The sequence below is a fragment of the Neovison vison genome, chromosome 6 (genome assembly GCF_020171115.1).
Source record: "Neovison vison isolate M4711 chromosome 6, ASM_NN_V1, whole genome shotgun sequence".
Lineage (NCBI taxonomy): Eukaryota > Metazoa > Chordata > Mammalia > Carnivora > Mustelidae > Neogale > Neogale vison.
In genome coordinates this window covers 151,459,486-151,477,550 of record NC_058096.1, presented here as the reverse complement: position 1 = coordinate 151,477,550, position 18,065 = coordinate 151,459,486, and the positions used below count along the sequence as shown (strand labels likewise).

General features: G+C 34.1%; 1 protein-coding gene across 1 annotated transcript in view; it reads right to left on the bottom strand.

Moving 5' to 3' along the window:
- ZCWPW2 (zinc finger CW-type and PWWP domain containing 2) overlaps window positions 1-18,065 on the bottom strand; it is an 89,116-nt gene that overhangs the window by 37,838 nt on the left and 33,213 nt on the right. The window contains exon 3 of the mRNA XM_044252604.1: window positions 11,477-11,591. Within this exon, the coding sequence (XP_044108539.1) occupies window positions 11,477-11,591 (115 nt within the window). The remainder of the gene's footprint in view (window positions 1-11,476; window positions 11,592-18,065) is intronic.

The window sequence follows — 18,065 nt, the reverse complement described above, 5'->3', positions numbered from 1 at the left end:
AGGAAATGTAGATCTGGATAATTAAAAGGGCCTTTACTCCATTTTTGGGCTATAGCCACATCATAGTTTTAAAGTGCAAAAAAGGAGCTGCAGGTAAAAAATGAAAATGTTCCAAGTCAGCAGAGATGGTTATGCTTCATGACTCATAACAGATGTTAAAATTTTTTTTTATTTACAAGCATATTAGAGAGGACTACAAATATGAACACAAATCAATGGTTTCTTTCTAAAATATAAATTTTTAAAGCCTGTCCATGCATGGCCTCAGAAAATCTGTCAGTCTATGTTTCTTTAAAGATGACAGCTGAAAGAAAGCATTTTCTTAAAAAGGTAGAGGACAGTCCAGTTGCCTATCTGGCATGTAAAGAGCTTGGAAGTCACAGTCCATCCTCACAAGTAAAAAGCTGAACAAATTGAAAATCAATAACTCTTCTTAGATTCCCTTAGAGAAGTGAGGTCACAGAGCAAACCACTGCCCCCAAATTTGGAGACCGGTGGATACAAAGAATCACAACTTAATGGAGCAGAAACCTCCACAGGAACTAGTGCTGGGGTAGGAACACATGAACTGTAATTGATGAATTGCTGGAGCCTCAATGTGAACAAGCTGAGAGATAGAAATTCTAGGGGGACCCAGTCATGCAGGAGGGAAGCACACTTTTGTGAGTTTACCTACAGGAGTTCTATCATGTTCTCAGAGTGAAGACTGGAGAAAAATACCTTTGTGCTTCCTCAGTGGAGGAAAAAAAAGGAACCTTTCTGAAATATGCTAGGGCATTCAGTTCTTAGCAGTTTGCCCTCAAGAGAAACTATTTTATCAAAGCCTAACCTATTGTGGTTTTTTTCAGAGCCTAACTAATTAGCGGGAAGGAAACAAATCTAGCCTGCTGTAGTCTTCCATGTGGTGGAAGGGAAATATCCAACTCCAACTCCCCTTTAACTGTCATGTGCCACGTAAGGGGGTTAAAAAAGGTGAGAAGCACTTGTGCAGTTCAAATTCCAGGACTGAGACCTAATCGTAGAACTATAGCCTGCCTGCCCCAGCCCCACATGCCTCACCACTACACTCGTAAAGGACTATGTACAGCAGTTTCTTTCACCTGGTACACCATGTTTGCCTTTCTGCAAATAAATAAATAAATAAATAAAATTTAAAAAAAAAAATATATATATACACAAAACAAGGCATACTAAAAGGCAAAAAGCAATTTGAAGTGACAGAGCGAGCATCAAGCATCAAAAACAGACCCATATATGTCCTAGATGTTGGAATGATCAGACTGAGTGTATTGAACACAGTCGTTTTAAGTTCAAAGTCTCTAGTGTTAAAGTAGAAAACATTCAAGAACAAATGGGTACTGTAAGCAGAGAGATGGGAATTCTTTTTTTTTTTTTTAAAGACTTTATTTATTTATTTGAGAGAGAGAGAGAGAGAGCATGCATGAGCATCACTGGGGGGCAGGGGCGGAGAGAGAGGGAGAAGCAGATTCCCTGATGAATAGGAGACTGATGCAGGGTTTGAAACTGAGCCAAGGGCAGAAGCTTAACGTACTGTGCCACTCAGGCACCCCAGGGAGATAGAAATTCTAAGAAATAATAATTAAAGAAGAAATGCCGGAGATGAAAAATGCTATAACAAAAATGAAGAATACCTTTCATAGTTTTATTGGTTGGACATAGCTGATGTCTTTGATGATATATAAAATAGAAACTTCTAAAACTGGAAGCACAGAGAAAAAAAACTGGGAAAAAAAGAACAGGATATTCAAGATCTATGGGAAAACCCCAGAAGTATAATATATGTGTAACTGGAATATAAGGAGGAAAAGAAATAGGGGGTGCCTGGGTGGCTCAGTGGGTTAAAGCCTCTGCCTTTGGCTCAGGTCATGATCCCAGGGTCCTGGGATCGAGCCCCACATCAGGCTCTCTGCTCAGTGGGGAGCCTGCTTCCTCCTCTCTCTCTGCCTACTTGTGATTTCTGTCTGTCAAATAAATAAAATCTTAAAAAAAAAAAAGAAGGAAATAAAATAGAAAGGAACAGGAGAAATACCTGAAGCAATAATGACAGAGAACTTCCCCCAAATGAATGTCAGACACCAAATGAAGATCCAGGAAGTTCAGAGAACAATAAGCAGAATAAAAGCTAAAGATAGAAAACCAAAGATAAAGAAAAATTCTTGAAAGAAGCCTGGTGGTAGGTATTGCCTTATCAATAAAGGAGCAAAGACAAGAATTTCATTCAGGTCCTCTCAGAAACCATGCAAATAAGAGAAGGGTGGAGTTTTGGAGTGGAGTGATTAGTGTTAAGAGGAAAAAAAACACCAAATTAGAACTCTGGTCACTGTGCAATTATCCTTCAAAATAAAGCAAATATACTTGAGAGAATTTAAGAAATTGATTGTTACCAGTAGACCTACCTTGCAAGAAATGTTAAAAGAGAAAAGGAAAATGATATAGAGCAGAAACTTGGGTTGACATAAAGGAAGAGTATCAGAGAATGACTAAGTGAAAGTAAAATATAAACTTGAAATTTTCTTATTCTTTAACTAACTGAAAACTACTCGTTCAAAATAATAATGGCAACAGTGTGTTGAATTTAGGAAAACCATTTTCCTAAAAATTTTTTCCTAGAGAAGTTAAAGAGAAAGCATAATTGATATGATTAAAGAGGAAATAAAATCATATAAATACTCAACTAAAACCAAAAAGGTGGAAAAAAAAATCCATAAAACGATAAGGCGCCTTGGTGACTCAGTAAGTTAAGTGTCTGACTCTTGATTTCGGCTCAGGTCATGATCTCTGGACTGTGGTATCAGGCTTCACACTCATGGAGCCTGCTTAAGATTCTCTCTTTCCCTCTCCCTCCTTCTCTAGACCCCTGTGTCTCTCTCTCCCACTCTAAACAAATAAACACACAAACAAAAACAAAACAAAAAAAAAGGCAAAAAAAGAGTAAAAGAAAAAGGAACAAAGAAAAAGGAAAACAAATAGAAAATAGTAACACAAATGGTAGCTATTAATCCAACTCTATCAATAACCATTTTAAATTTCAATGGTCTAAATATACTAGTTAAAAAACAAAGACTGTCAGAGTGGAGTAATTATACGCTATCTACAAAAAAACTCAATTTAAGTATAAAGACACACAGAGGTTAAAAGTAAAAAGATACAGGATATACCATGTCAACACTAATCAAAAGATAGCTATTTTAATAAGAGTAACTATATTAATTTCAGGCAGAGCAGGCTTCATAGCAAGCAAAGTTATCAGGGATAAAGAGGAGCATTACCTAATAAAGGCATCATTACTCCAGGAATACATAATGATTATTAATATGAATGTGTCCAACAACACAGTGTCAAGGCATGTAACACAAAAATTGATAGAACTCAAGGAGAAATAGATGAACTCACTATTATAATTGGAGACTTCAGCAGAAATGAACAGGTCCAGCAAGCAGAAAATCAGTAATGACATTCAGTAGTTCCCCTGTATCTGTGGGGGATAGATTCCAAGATCCCCAGTGGATGCCTGAAACCATGGATAGTAATAAATCCCTATATGTACTGTTTTTCCTATATATATATATAGTTATGATAAAGTTAATTTATAAATTAGGCAGAGTAAGAGAGTAACAACAATAACTAATGAAAAGAACACTTATAACAATAAACTGTAACAAAAGTTATGTGAATGGGTCCCTAACTCTCTCAAAATATCTTATTGTGCTATACTCATCCTTCTTGTTAAGATGTGAGACAAAATGCCTACATGATGAGATGAAGTGAGGCAAATGACACAGGCATTGTGACATAGGGTTAGACTACTATTGACCTTCTGATGATACATCAAAGGAGGATCATCTGCTTCCAGACCATGGCTGACTACGCATAACTGAAACCATGGAAAGTGAAAGTGCAGATAAGAGGAAAACACCGTCAATCAATGAGTGGCAATCAACTGAATATAGTCTACATCTATAGACTACTTAATCCAGCAACAGCAGAATATACATTCTTCTCATGCTCACTTGGAACATTCACCAAGACAGACTATGTTCTGGGCCATAAAGTATACCTTAACTCATTTTTAAAAATAGATAACATAAACTAAAGAAGTAAAGGATCTGTACTTGAGGAACTACAGAATGCTCATGAAAGAAATTGAAGAAGACACAAATAGATGGAAGACCATTCCATGCTCTTGGATCGGAAGAATAAACATTGTTAAAATGTCTATACTGCCTAGAGCAATCTATACTTTTAATGCCATTCCGATCAAAATTCCACCGGCATTCTTCAAAGAGCTGGAGCAAATAATCCTAAAATTTGTATGGAATCAGAAGAGACCCTGAATCACTAAGGAAATGTTGAAAAACAAAAATAAAGCTGGCGGCATCACCTTACCTGATTTCAAGCTTTATTACAAAGCTGTGATCACCAAGACAGCATGGTACTGGCATAAAAACAGACACATAGACCAGTGGAACAGAGTAGAGAGCCCAGATATGGACCCTCAACTCTATGGTCAATTAATCTTTGACAAAACAGGAAAAAATATACAATGGAAAAAAGACAGTCTCTTCAATAAATGGTGCTGGGAAAACTGGACAGCTATATGTAGAAGAATGAAACTCGACCATTCTCTTACACCGTACACAAAGATCAACTCAAAATGGATAAAAGACCTCAACGTGAGACAGGAATCCATCAGAATCTTAGAGGAGAACATAGGCAGAAATCTCTTTGATATCAGCCACAGCAACTTCTTTCAAGATACGTCTCCAAAGGCAAAGGAAACAAAAGCGAAAATAAACTTCTGGGACTTCATCAAAATCAAAAGCTTCTGCACAGCAAAGGAAACAGTCAAAAAAAACAAAGAGGCAACCCACGGAATGGGAGAAGATATTTGCAAATGACAGTACAGACAAAGGTTGATATCCAGGATCTATAATGAAGTCCTCAAACTCAACCCACACGAAACAGACAAACACATCAAAAAATGGGCAGAAGATATGAACAGACACTTCTCCAATCAAGACATACAAATGGCTATCAGACACATGAAAAAATGCTCATCATCATTAGCCCTCAGGGAGATTCAAATGAAAACCACATTGAGATATCACCTTACACCAGTTAGAATGGCCAAAATTAACAAAACAGGAAACAACATGTGTCGGAGAGGATGTGGAGAAAGGGGAACCCTCTTACACTGTTGGTGGGAATGCAGGTTGGTGCAGCCTCTTTGGAGAACAGTGTGGAGATTCCTCAAGAAATTAAAAATAGAGTTTCCCTATGACCCTGCAATTGCACTCCTGGGTATTTACCCCAAAGACACAGATGTCGTGAAAAGAAGGGCCATCTGTACCCCAATGTTTATAGCAGCAATGGCCACAGTGGCCAAACTATGGAAAGAACCAAGATGCCCTTCAACGGATGAATGGATAAGGAAGATGTGGTCCATATACACTATGGAGTATTATGCCTCCATCAGAAAGGATGAATACCCAACTTTTGTAGCAACATGGACGGGACTGGAAGAGATTATGCTGAGTGAAATAAGTCAAGCAGAGAGAGTCAATTATCATATGGTTTCACTTATTTGTGGAGCATAACAAATAGCATGGAGGACAAGGGGTGTTAGAGAGGAGTAGGGAATTTGGGTAAATTGGAAGGGGAGGTGAACCATGAGAGACTATGGACTCTGAAAAACAATCTGAAGAGTTTGAAGTGGCGGGGGGGTGGGAGGTTGGGGTACCAGGTGGTGGGTATTATAGAGGGCACGGCTTGCATGGAGCACTGGGTGTGGTGAAAAAATAATGAATACTGTTTTTCTGAAAATAAATAAATTGAAAAAACAAAACAAAACAAATAGATAACATACAATAGTCTGCTCTCAGACCACAGTAGAATTAAACTAGAATAGAAAAATTGAAAGATAACTAGAAAATCCCAAATACTCGGAGATTAAACAATGCATTCCTAAATAACATAGAGATCAAAGAAGAATCTTGAGAGAAATTTAAAAATATTTTGAATTAAATGAAAATGAAAATAGAGTCTATAAAAATTTGTAAGACGCAGTGAAAGCAGTATTTAGAGGGAAATTTATAGCATTAAAATGCAAATATTATGAAAGAACAAAGACCTAAAATCAATAAGCTGAACTTCCACCTTAGGAAACTAGAAAAAGAAAAGCAAGTTAAATATGAAGTAAACAAAGGAAATAAAAACTAGAGCAGAAATCAATAAAAGAAAAAATAGGAAATTAATGGAAGAAATAAAACCAAAAACTGTTTCTTTAAAAAGATCAATAAAATCAAGACTCTAGCCAGTCTAACTAAGAAAAAAAGAGAGAAAACATAAATTACTAACACCAAAAATGGAACTGAGGGCATCATTACAGATCCCAAGATATTAAAAGGATAATAAAGAAATGCTGTAAATAAGTCTATGTCCACAAATCTGATAACCTAGATGAAATGGACCAATTCCTTATAAGACACAATCTCCCAAAAGTGACACAAGAATAAATAATCTGTATCTTTTTATAAAATTAAATTAATATAAGAACCTTCCAAAACAGAAAGCATCAAGCGCAGATGGGTTCATTGGTGATTTCTACCAACCATTTAAGGAACAAATTATATCAGTTCTCTATAAACTCTTCCAGAAGATAGAAGCAGAGGGAATACTTCCTAATTCACTCACGGAAGCCAGTATACCAATACCAAATAAAGACATTACTAGAAAACTACAGATTGATTTCTCTCATAAACATAGATGTAAAAATCCTCAATAAAATATTACAAATCAAATGCAATGTATAAAAAGAATTAGACACCACAAACAAGTGAAGTTTATCTGAGGTATACAAGGCTGATTCAATATTCAAAATCAATTAATGTAATCTGTGACATCAACAGGTTAAAAAAGTAAAGTCACATGATTAGATCAATAGATGCAGGTAAAGCACTTGACAAAATCCAACACCTATTCATGACAAAAACTCTCAGCAAGCTAGGAATAAAGGGGAATTTCCTCAATTTGATAAGGAGAATCTATAAAAATCCTACAGCTAGCATCATCCTTAACAGTGAGAAACTCAAAGCTTTTACACTAAGATTAGGAATGTCAAAGATCTTCTCACCTCCCCACTCTTTTCAATATTGTGCTGAAACTCCTAGCTAATGCAATACGAGAAAAAAAAAGGAAATAAAAGGTATAGACTGAGAAGAAATAAAACTGCCTTTCTTAGTAGATGACACGATCATCCATGTAGAAAATCCAAAAGAGAATTAAAAAAAAAATACTCCTGGAACAAATAAGTAGTAATAGTAAGATTGCAGGGCACAAGGTTAACAAACAAAAGTCAATCATTTCCCTATTTACCAAACTGAGAAAGCAGGATTTGAAATTAAAGACACATTACCATTTACACTAGTGTCCGCCCCCCCCCAAGTAGAATAGTTAGGCAAAATTTAACAAAATATGGACAAGATTATACGAGGAAAACTACAACACTCTGATGAACAAAATCAAAGAACCAAACAAATTTGGGTATATTCTATATTTATGGATGGGAAGATCCAGTATTGTCAAGATGTCAGTTCTTTCCAACTTGATCTAAAGATTCAGTGTAATCTCAATGAAAATCCCAACAAGTTATTTTGTGGATATCAACAAACTCAATCTAAAGTGGGGGAGGGTATGTGCTATGGTGAGTGCTATGAATTGTATAAGATTGATGATTCATAGACCTGTACATTATATGTTAATTTAAAAAATAAAAAATAAAAAAATAAAATCCATATGAAGGGACAAAGATCTAGAATAGCCAACACAATATTGAAGGACAAAGTCAGAGGACTTGGCCCTACCTGACTTTAAGACTTACTCTAAAGCTACAACAATCATGGCAATGTAATCTTGGGGAAAGAATTTTAAAAAACCCAGATCAATGGAACATAATAGAGAGCTCAGAAACAGATTGAACTACTAGATATCTACATGTCAAAAAACTTAATCTAGGGCGCCTGGGTGGCTCAGTGGGTTAAAGCCTCTGCCTTCAGCTCAGGTCATGATCCCAGGGTCCTGGGATCGAGTCCCACATCGGGCTCTTTGCTCAGTAGGGAGCCTGCTTCCTCGTCTCTCTCTGCCTGCCTCTCTGCCTACTTGTGATCTCTGTCTGTCAAATAAATAAATAAAATCTTAAAAAAAAAACTTAATCTAGATAAGACCTTACACCTTTCACAAAAATTAACTCAAATCACATATCTAAATGAAAAATGTAAAACTATAAAACTCCTAGCAGGAAACATAGGAGAAAATGTAGATGACCTGGGGTATGCAGATGTCTTCAGATATAACATCAAAGGCAAGATCCCCGAAAGAAATAATTAATAAGCTGGATTCCATTAAAATTAAAATTTCCACTCTGCAAAGAACACTATCAAGTGAATGAGAAGATAATCCAGAGTGGAAAAAAGTATTTACAAAATATCTGACAAAGGACTGTTATCTGAAATATACAAATCACTTTTTTTTTTTTTTGCTTCTTTCTCTTCTATTTTTTTTTTTTTTTTTCAGATTTAAGTTCTACTTAGCTAACACATAGTGCAATATTGATTTCAGGAGTAGAATTCAGTGATTCTTTACTTATATACAACACCTAGTGCTCATTAGAACAAGTGCCCTCTTTAATCCCATGCCCCACCCACCTCTCTCCATCAACCCTCAGTTTGTTCTCTATCATTAAGAGTCTCTTATGGTGTCTGTGGACTCCGAGAAACAAACTGAGGATTTTAGAGGGGAGGTGGGTGAGGGGATGGGTTGGCCTGGCTATGAGTATTAAGGAGGGCATTGTATGGAGCACTTGGTGTTAATAAGTAAACAATGAACCTTGGAACACTACATCAAAAGCTAATGACATACTATATGGTGACTAACATAACATTAAAAAAAAATTACAATGTTCAAAAAAAAGAGTCTTATGATTTATTTCCCTTCTTTTCTCTTTCTCCCCCCACCATATAGTCATCTGTTTTGTTTCTTAAATTACATGTATGACTAAGATCACATGGTATTTGTCTTTCTCTGACTGACTTATTTCGCTTAGCATAACATACTCTAGTTCCATCCACATCAAAGCAAATGAGAAGAGTTCATTCTTTTTGATGGCTGAGTAATATTCCATTGTAGATATAGATACCACATCTGCTTGTTCCATTTATTAGTCAATGGACATTTGGGCTCTTTTCAAAGTTTGGCTATTGTTGATAATGCTGCTGTAAGTATACAAAGAATTCTTAAAACTCAACAATAAGAAAATAAGCAACTGAATTAAAAAGCAGGCAATAAACAGATACCTCACCAAAGAAGACTTATAGATGGCAAATAAGCATATGAAAGGATGTTCATTATCATGCCATTAGAGAATGTCAAATGAAAACATCAATGAGGTACCACCACAGACGTAATGGAATGGCCAAAATCCAGAATACTGACAACACCAAATGTTGGCAACTACGTGGAATATGAACTATCATTCATTTCTGGTGGGAATGAAAAAATGATGCAGCTACTTTGGAAGACAGTTTGGCAGTTTCTCATAAAACTAAACATACCATATGAAATGGGTCTATATTTTTTACATATAATTTACTGACCTTGAAGATTTCAACAATGAAAGAGCTACATCAAATATAGTGTGCCAATTTCTGTAGGGTAGGAAGAATTTAGGCCATGAAATTATTAGTCATTATTTCTGGGTTGAAAGAAGACATTTTGGGTTAAAGAAGTCCTCAAAGTAGCTGGGGTAAAATAGGTTGTTTATCTCTAAGATCTTTGTAAGATATCTGAATAATGGCTAATTACCTCTCAAAATAACTTTGAAAGAAAGTAAGAAGTTGAATATGTACTAGAGTTTACCCTGGAAACTAAGCAAGGACTACAGTGTCTATTTTGGAGATAGTAAAGAGTAAGAAGTGAGTGAGCCTATTACGGCAAAGGCTGAATTCCTGGAAGTATCTTCATGACCTTCCATTATGGCTTCTCCAGGGATAAGAATCAAGTCTTTAGACATAGGACTGTCTATAATCAGACTGAATTACATCAAATTCTGCATGCAAAAATCATCAGATTTTCAACAAGAAAATGGGTCTGCTGCAAAACCAAAGAATAATAACCCCTCTCCATATTCTCGAGACAAGCAAGAATATCAAAAGACCCAGACATAAATATGCTAGCACATACAACAACAACAAAGACATAGTTCCATATTTATTGAGTGTGTCTACTACTAATGTGAAATGGTTACAATAAACTTTAAAAAATAACTGACTATATTACTTCAAGATATTCATATTAAAAACTAAAAAATTAGTATTTCAAAGTTTATTTTGGATATACAAGAAAAATGTATACTCTGTGTAAATAATAAAATTGTATGCGTGACAATACAGTGAGTTCAACCTTTACTGATAATAAACTAAGACATATTTTCAGCACAAGGAATAAAATCACATTTATGGTAATAAATGTCTCTTTTCTCAGTTTCAAAGTAAACCAGAGTAATGGGCTTGTCATTCTTTTCCATTATCTTTAAATCTACTTATTTCTTTTAAAATCTGAACTTAGGTAGCTAAGTTAATATTTAAATTTTTCCCAAATAAAATGTTCTCACATCTAAGTTTTAAAAAAAATATATTAAATTCCAAAAAGAAAAAAATGTCATGCTTACTTTAAAATTCAGTCAGCGCTAAAATGACAGATCTTCCCATAATCTATTTTAGAACTTAAGATGATCATTTTAGAAATTAAGATGATAATTATTATTATCACTAAGAACATATTTAAGTTTATTCAAAATCATTTTTTCTGTGACAGTCATATTGAGTTAAAAGTGTGTCCTACCTACTATAATTCCTAAGATGAATCCATTTAAAAAGCTATGTACAAACCATAATATTTATGATTCAAGAGAACTTTCTCTGAAAATGACCTGAAATCTTATATTTTTTCACCTCATTTAAAAAGTTGAAGATTGTTTTTATCTCTGCCTTGAATTTCTTTAAAAACAAAAACATTTTTGAAAAACACTTTGTTCTGAAAAAATGCAGCATATGCAAGTGAAAGTTTCACCCCAGAAATATGTTTTAAGGCCACAGCTTCTAATTTTGAAATACACAAGAGAACTTATGTAGATAGTTGAAGGGTAAAGAAGATGATAGAAGTGCTAATGAAAACCCTTGCATTTAAGTAGAATATATGTTTAGTCACTGAAAATAGTTTCAAAGGGCAAAATACATACTATTAATCCACACAAAAATTTTTTTTTCAGGGGACAAAGATATATTATATCCCCATGAAGAAAAAGAGAGGTTTTTTTTAAACGTGCAAATATAATTTTGGAAAGCATGCATCTGAATAAATCCTCATGTTGGGGTGGTAAAGAATAAAAAAGCTCATATACCCTGTTTTGCTAGGTGGCACATTTCCAGTCTTTGCTCATGGGAGTATCCATAGAGGAGGCGGGCTTCTTGTAGTGCACTTTTATACCATTTCTTTTTTTTCTTACATTTTTCTGGCTAAAGAAACACAGAAAAATAGTGAGACTCATTTATAAACACATTATTTTGTTTTAATATCTACTTGATTTAGCTGTTGAGCTGGAATTAATCTGATTTAAGCATTATACCATATATTACTTAGACTTTTATATATGATTATTATTATTTTAGAGTATACCAAGGTTGGGGAAATCTTGTACATTAAAAGTCAAAGGGTCAGATTCTTGATTCACTAAGATAATATTTTAATATGATTCATCTCACACTTTAAAAAGTCACCAAAAGACCACCAATGTAACAAAGTAGTCAGTATTAAAACATCTTATTAGAATAATTTGATTCTCTTTTAAGAGCAATGATCCTGAAGTGGTATAAAATGAAAAGCCAGGCTTCTTATTGTCAGAAAGTTAATTCTATTCACATCCAGCTTTTGTGTTATGACAGGCAGGTGAAATAGTTATACAAGTTCCTTAAACTTTTGCCCCAATTTCTTCATTTGTAAAATGTGGGTAACAGTATATTCATCATAAAATTTCATAAGTATTAAGTGAAATAATAGATGGCAGTTTTCTGGCCTATTAAGCACACAATAAATATTATTCTACTTGAATTCAGTACTTTTTCTACATATTAAGTAATTTAAAAAATATTTTGAAAACAGAAACAAGAGTAAAAAAGTCTCTATGCTAAAAATGACTACAAAAATTATCCGGTCCAATAATTTTTCCAATGTTATTTTAGAATATGCCTAAGGAGATTTAAAAAAAATTTTTTTTAAGTAATCTCTATGCCCAGTCTGGGGCTTGAACTTACAACCCCAAGATCAAGAGCTGCATGCTCTACTGACTGAGCCAATCAGGCACCCAGAATTTGCCTGAAAAATTTTTTATAATGCTTTTATAAATATTATAATTTATAAAATGCTATACCACCATTTTCTTTTCGGAAACTGTACCGTCAAAAAGAATACAGGTTTTTATTGCATAATTCCATATTTACCACTTGCATATAATGATCAGATATGTAATTCATTTTATACAGAAATGTAAATCTATGTAACACTTTATTTAGTTCATTCAGAGAATGAAACCATCTATATATTTAAAGCTCTTTTCAAATTCCACCTTATTCCTAGAATCCTCAAATTAATATAAGCCATCTGTTCCCATTACACTTAATATTTTCTTTTAATCATTTACTACATTCTGACTTGTATTATAGTTATTTGTATTCATAACTGCCCCCACCAAAGAAGTGAAAGGTCCTGAAGACAGAGGCAATAAACAGCATTTCATCTGTGTGTCCTCCACAGTACCCATTTGTCTAATCTCATTGTGTATAATGTAAGCAATCAGAAAGTGGTTGTTAAATTGCATGTTGTTCTGGACACTGATTTGATATAAAAGCCATCAAACAATACAATCAAACAAAAATCTATTATTTTAAATCTACTTTTGTGCACAGAATATTTGTATTTTATTCATTAATAGAAAAAGAGATGAAAATATAGGTAGATACAATTCAAAAAACATTAGAAACTATAAACTAAGAATATCTAAGCTAGTGTCCCCAAATCTAAGATCTTCCTACAACTCAAATGTTATAATGATGCTAAATAAAAAGTTAGTGAAAAATAGCCTAGAAGCTGATATGGCACTATATGACTAACGTTAAGGAAATTTCTTGAGAAAAACCAATACTGTACACAGCTGAAGTAAACTTTGGTGAGTTTGGGGAACTAAACACTTTCTTAAAAATCTGTGTTGGAGATTCTTTGAGAATTTATCAGTAAATATGTGCCATCTAGTGGTAATACAACTAAACATCTTCAAAGAAAAAAAATTAAGACTATTTATAAAGAATTTTGAATTCCAGAATTAGGCTCAGCTATGCATTATATTTTACAACTAAAAAAATGATAGGTGCATATCCTAAAGTGTAGACTGTGCCTCCCTACCCATTCCTGGTAATGTTTCTACCACAGGTGCCCATTATTACTAATTTCTTTCATAGTCTTTCAGAGATATCGTATGCATCTACAAACATATCATTTATATAAATATAGCTCATTTTACAGAGTGTGGTGAATAGTTATATATACTTTTGAATTTTTCAATTTGTCTTGCAGATCACTTCATTTATTTATTTATTTATTTTCCAATTTATTTATTTTCAGAAAAACAGTATTCATTATTTTTTCACCACACCCAGTGCTCCATGTAAGCTGTGCCCTCTATAATACCCACCACCCGGTACCCCAACCTCCCACCCCCCCGCCACTTCAAACCCCTCAGATTGTTTTTCAGAGTCCATAGTCTCTCATGGTTCATCTCCCCTTCCAATTTACCCAAAAGCACATACCCTCCCCAATGTCCATAACCCTACCCCCCTTCTCCCAACCCCCCTCCCCCCAGCAACCCGCAGTTTGTTTCGTGAGATTAAGAGTCACTTATGGTTTGTCTAGATCACTTCATTTATTGATTGATTCAACATATTCTAAATCCTTGGGACCTATCATTGAAGAAAATGGATAAAGCTGACATTCATTCTAGGCATTAAAACAGACAACCTATAATAAGCATAACAAATCAATAAACTTACAGTATGGTGAAAAGTTATAAATTCTAGGTAATAAATAAAAGTTAAGGCAATAAAGTAGTCAGGGTAATTCTCATTGGAAAGGTGATACTGAGCAAAGATGGGAAAGAAGTCAGGGAGTTAGCCACATAAATATTCCAAGAAAGAGTACTCCAAGCAGAGGAAAAAAATACTCTAAGGTGAGAGAATACAAGTGTATTCAAAAAGCTTTGAAGAAGCCAAGCTGGCTGACACTAAATGAAGAAGGAGAGTGACAGGAAATGAGGTCACAAAATTAACAGGGGTCAGATCATGGAGGTTCTTTCAGGCTACTGTAGGGAACTTGTCTTTTATTCTAAATAAAACGAGCCTCATTCCACAGTTCTGAGCTTGAATAACATTTGATTTGATTCAATTTTTTTTTTCTTAAAGCTTTAAAGTTTTGGCTTTTTTTTTTTTTTTTTTAAAGATAAAGGTCTGGCTTTTTAAATTTTTTTTAAAAGATTTTATTTATTTATTTGACAGAGCTCACAGGTAGGCAGAGAGGCCAGCAGAGAGAGAGGAAGGGAAGCAGGCTCCCTGCTGAGCAGAGAGCCTGATGCGAGGCTCCATCCCAGGACCCTGGGATCAGGACCTGAGTTGAAAGCAGAGGCTTAACCCACTGAGCCACCCAGGTGCTCCAATTCAATGTTTTAAAACAATCTTTGATTGTTTTGACCAGAATAGACAATACAGGGGCACGTAGATATAAGACGACCAGCTACTGCAATAATCCAGGCAAGAAACGAAGGTGGTGTAGACCAGGGTAGTGGCAGCCGCCCTGGTGAAAAGTGGTAGGATTCTGGACATAATTTGAAGGTAGAGAAAAAGGAATTTTTGTCTAGCTGGAAACTGGTTGTAAGGGAAAGAGAAGATGACTCCTAAGGCTTTTGTCCTGAGCTAGTAGAAGGATGAAATTTGCTGTCTACTGAGAAGATGGCTGTCAAGGGTTCAGATATATTGAGTATGAGATGTCTATTGCCACATCCAAGTGGAGATCCCAAGAGGAGGATGGTAAGGGAATTCAGCAAAGAGAACAGAACTGTAGATAACATTTAGGAATTGTTCACACGCATGTGGTATTTAAAGCCAAGGAAATGGAAGAGATAACCAAAGGAATGAGGAAATAATATGTATGTATACCCACATATATGCTATGTATATATCATTATTTATTTGACAAATGCCCTTATAATGAACATTTTAGTTATTTCTAATACCATGCAATTTGAAACAATGCTGTAATAAAAAAATTTGTCCATACGTCACTTTGCCCATGTGAAAGAGTACTGAAGAATAACTTCCTAGATGTTGAATTACTAGGTTTGAAGTATGTCTATTTTAAATTTTGGAAGTTACTGTGAATTCACTCTTGAATGAGGTGCTCACAATTTTTAATACCATAAACAGTATGTATCCTCACATCCTGGAGAACACTTCTGTTACCAAACTTTTAGATCTCTGTCAATATTTTAAGGGAAATATGGCATTTCTTTTTTCATTATCATTTTCATTTCTTAAATTTTGTAACTATGAGAAATTTTAAATACTTTTGCAGCTTTGAGATACAATTGACATATAACTGTAAATTTAACATATAACTGTAAATTTAAGAGCACAACGTGATTGGATACATGTATATCTTGTAAAATCATTACCACATATAGGGTTAGCTATTACCTTCATAAACTCACATAACTTTTGTGAGTGTGTATGTAGTAAGAACATTTAAGATCTACTTTTTTTGGTAAGTCTATAATATAGTATTATTAACTTTAGTCTCCATGTTGTACATTCGATCCTGGAACTTATCCATCAATTTTTCACATTTTTAAAAGTCACTTTCTTTTCTACAGAACGATTGTTCAAGTCTTGTGTTCCTATTATATTGGTCTTTATCTTAATGGTTTGTAAGAGATTTTTATAAATTAAAAAAGTAATCCTTTGTTACATGTATTGCAAATATCTTCTCCTGTTGATAATTTATCTTTTAGATATTTGCATTGTCATTTTTGTTCATTTTAAATCTCTCATCCTTCCAGCAGTAATTTGAGTGCAAGGTATGAACTATACTTCTACTTTATTTTTTTCCCAAGTAGCTAGCCATTTGTACTCACAGAATTTATTAAATAATACAACTTTAATGATTTGAGTATAACCTTACCCACCAGCTATATTTCCAAGAACTCTGGAGTCTGTTTTTGAACCTTATATTGTTCTGTTATATCTGAACCTTATATTATATTCTGTTATATCTGAACCTTATACTTGTCTGTTGAATCACTGTTAGTACCAAACTACTTTAATTACTTGAGTTTTATTTTAATTTTACATTTTATAGGCCTAACTCCCTCTTCTATATTTAATTTTCCTATACATTTTAGTACTCATCTTAAGTTCTTTTTTTAAAAATTGAGATTGTTTTAAAATTAATTTAGGGAAAATTGATATCTTTCTGTATTTAATTTTCTAAACCAAGATGAGGATTTTACCTTTCCATTTACTTAGGTTTTATTTTCTGTCTCTTAGTAGCAAAGTTTTATTTATACAACTCTTACATATGCTTCTTAAGCTTATTCCAGTGTATCAGGTATGTTTTGTTGCTATTATAAGTGGGAACTTTTAATCCCTTTATATTTTCACACTGGTTACTCTGTACAGTAATTTTAAAACTGCCATATAATTGAATTTTCTTATTGCTTATAATGGTTTTTTATTTGAGTTCCATGGGTTTTCCAGGTAAACAATCATCTACTAAAAAAGGTAACTTTGCTCTTTTTCTTTCCTGTAGGTGTACTTTTGCATCTTTCTTTAGTTAACTGTATTAGCCAATTATACCAAGACAATTACATAATAATAGTAATCTTATATACTTTTGAAAACCCAAATTTCCTACCTGAACAAGCAATGTCTTCTCTAATTAAAATAAAACTTTCAATTGAATGAGTTTGCATATTTTTCAAGACATGCTGAAGTGATTCACAATTACTTAAATGGAATCCTTCTGCAGAAGCTACCAAAAAAAAATGGTTATTTGTAATCATCTTCATAAACTAAGCTGTTTAAGACATTTTCATAATCTTTCAACTGAAATATGCTAAGGAAAGGCTTCTGGATTGACAAGAAAGAAATAAAGACTCAGCATTTTGCCAAATATAACACATTTATTCCATATACTAATTACTAGGGCAAAGTTTGTGAAGGATGAATGAACATCATGCTTGAATGAATTATAGTAATAACATTGTGATTAGGTCAAATTTTAAAACACTATAGTATTTAATGAGATAAATGTTCAACTTGAAGGTTTACATTTTGGACAAAATTCAGCAAAGGAAATAATGCTGTCTTGAATAGGTCCAAACTAAGGCAAAAACTATTGTTCCCCGCCCCCAACCTTTTCTTAAGAAATAAAAATTTGCTTTTAATAAAATTACCTTTTAAAAGCATGAAAACTTTTACATTTACCATTTCATCCAAAAGTCAAGTAAGATAATTAACTTTAGATTTAACAGAATTGTTCAAAACCAAATGGGCACTGAAAATAGGATTCAAACTTCAGCAGAAAATAATTGCCATTCAAACTCACTCTATCGACTGGAATCTAGAGATTTCTTTTTTTTTTTTTTAAAGATTTTATTTATTTATTTGACAGACAGAGATCACAAGTAGGCAGAGAGGCAGGCAGAGAGAGAGAGAGGAGGAAGAAGGCTCCCCGCTGAGCAAAGAGCCCGATGCAGGACTCAATCCCAGGACCCCAAGATCATGACCTGAGCTGAAGGCAGCTGCTTAACCCACTGAGCCACCCAGGTGCCCGGAATCTAGAGATTTCTTAACCCTTGCCTGAAATCTACTGCAGCTCTTGTGACTTTTCTG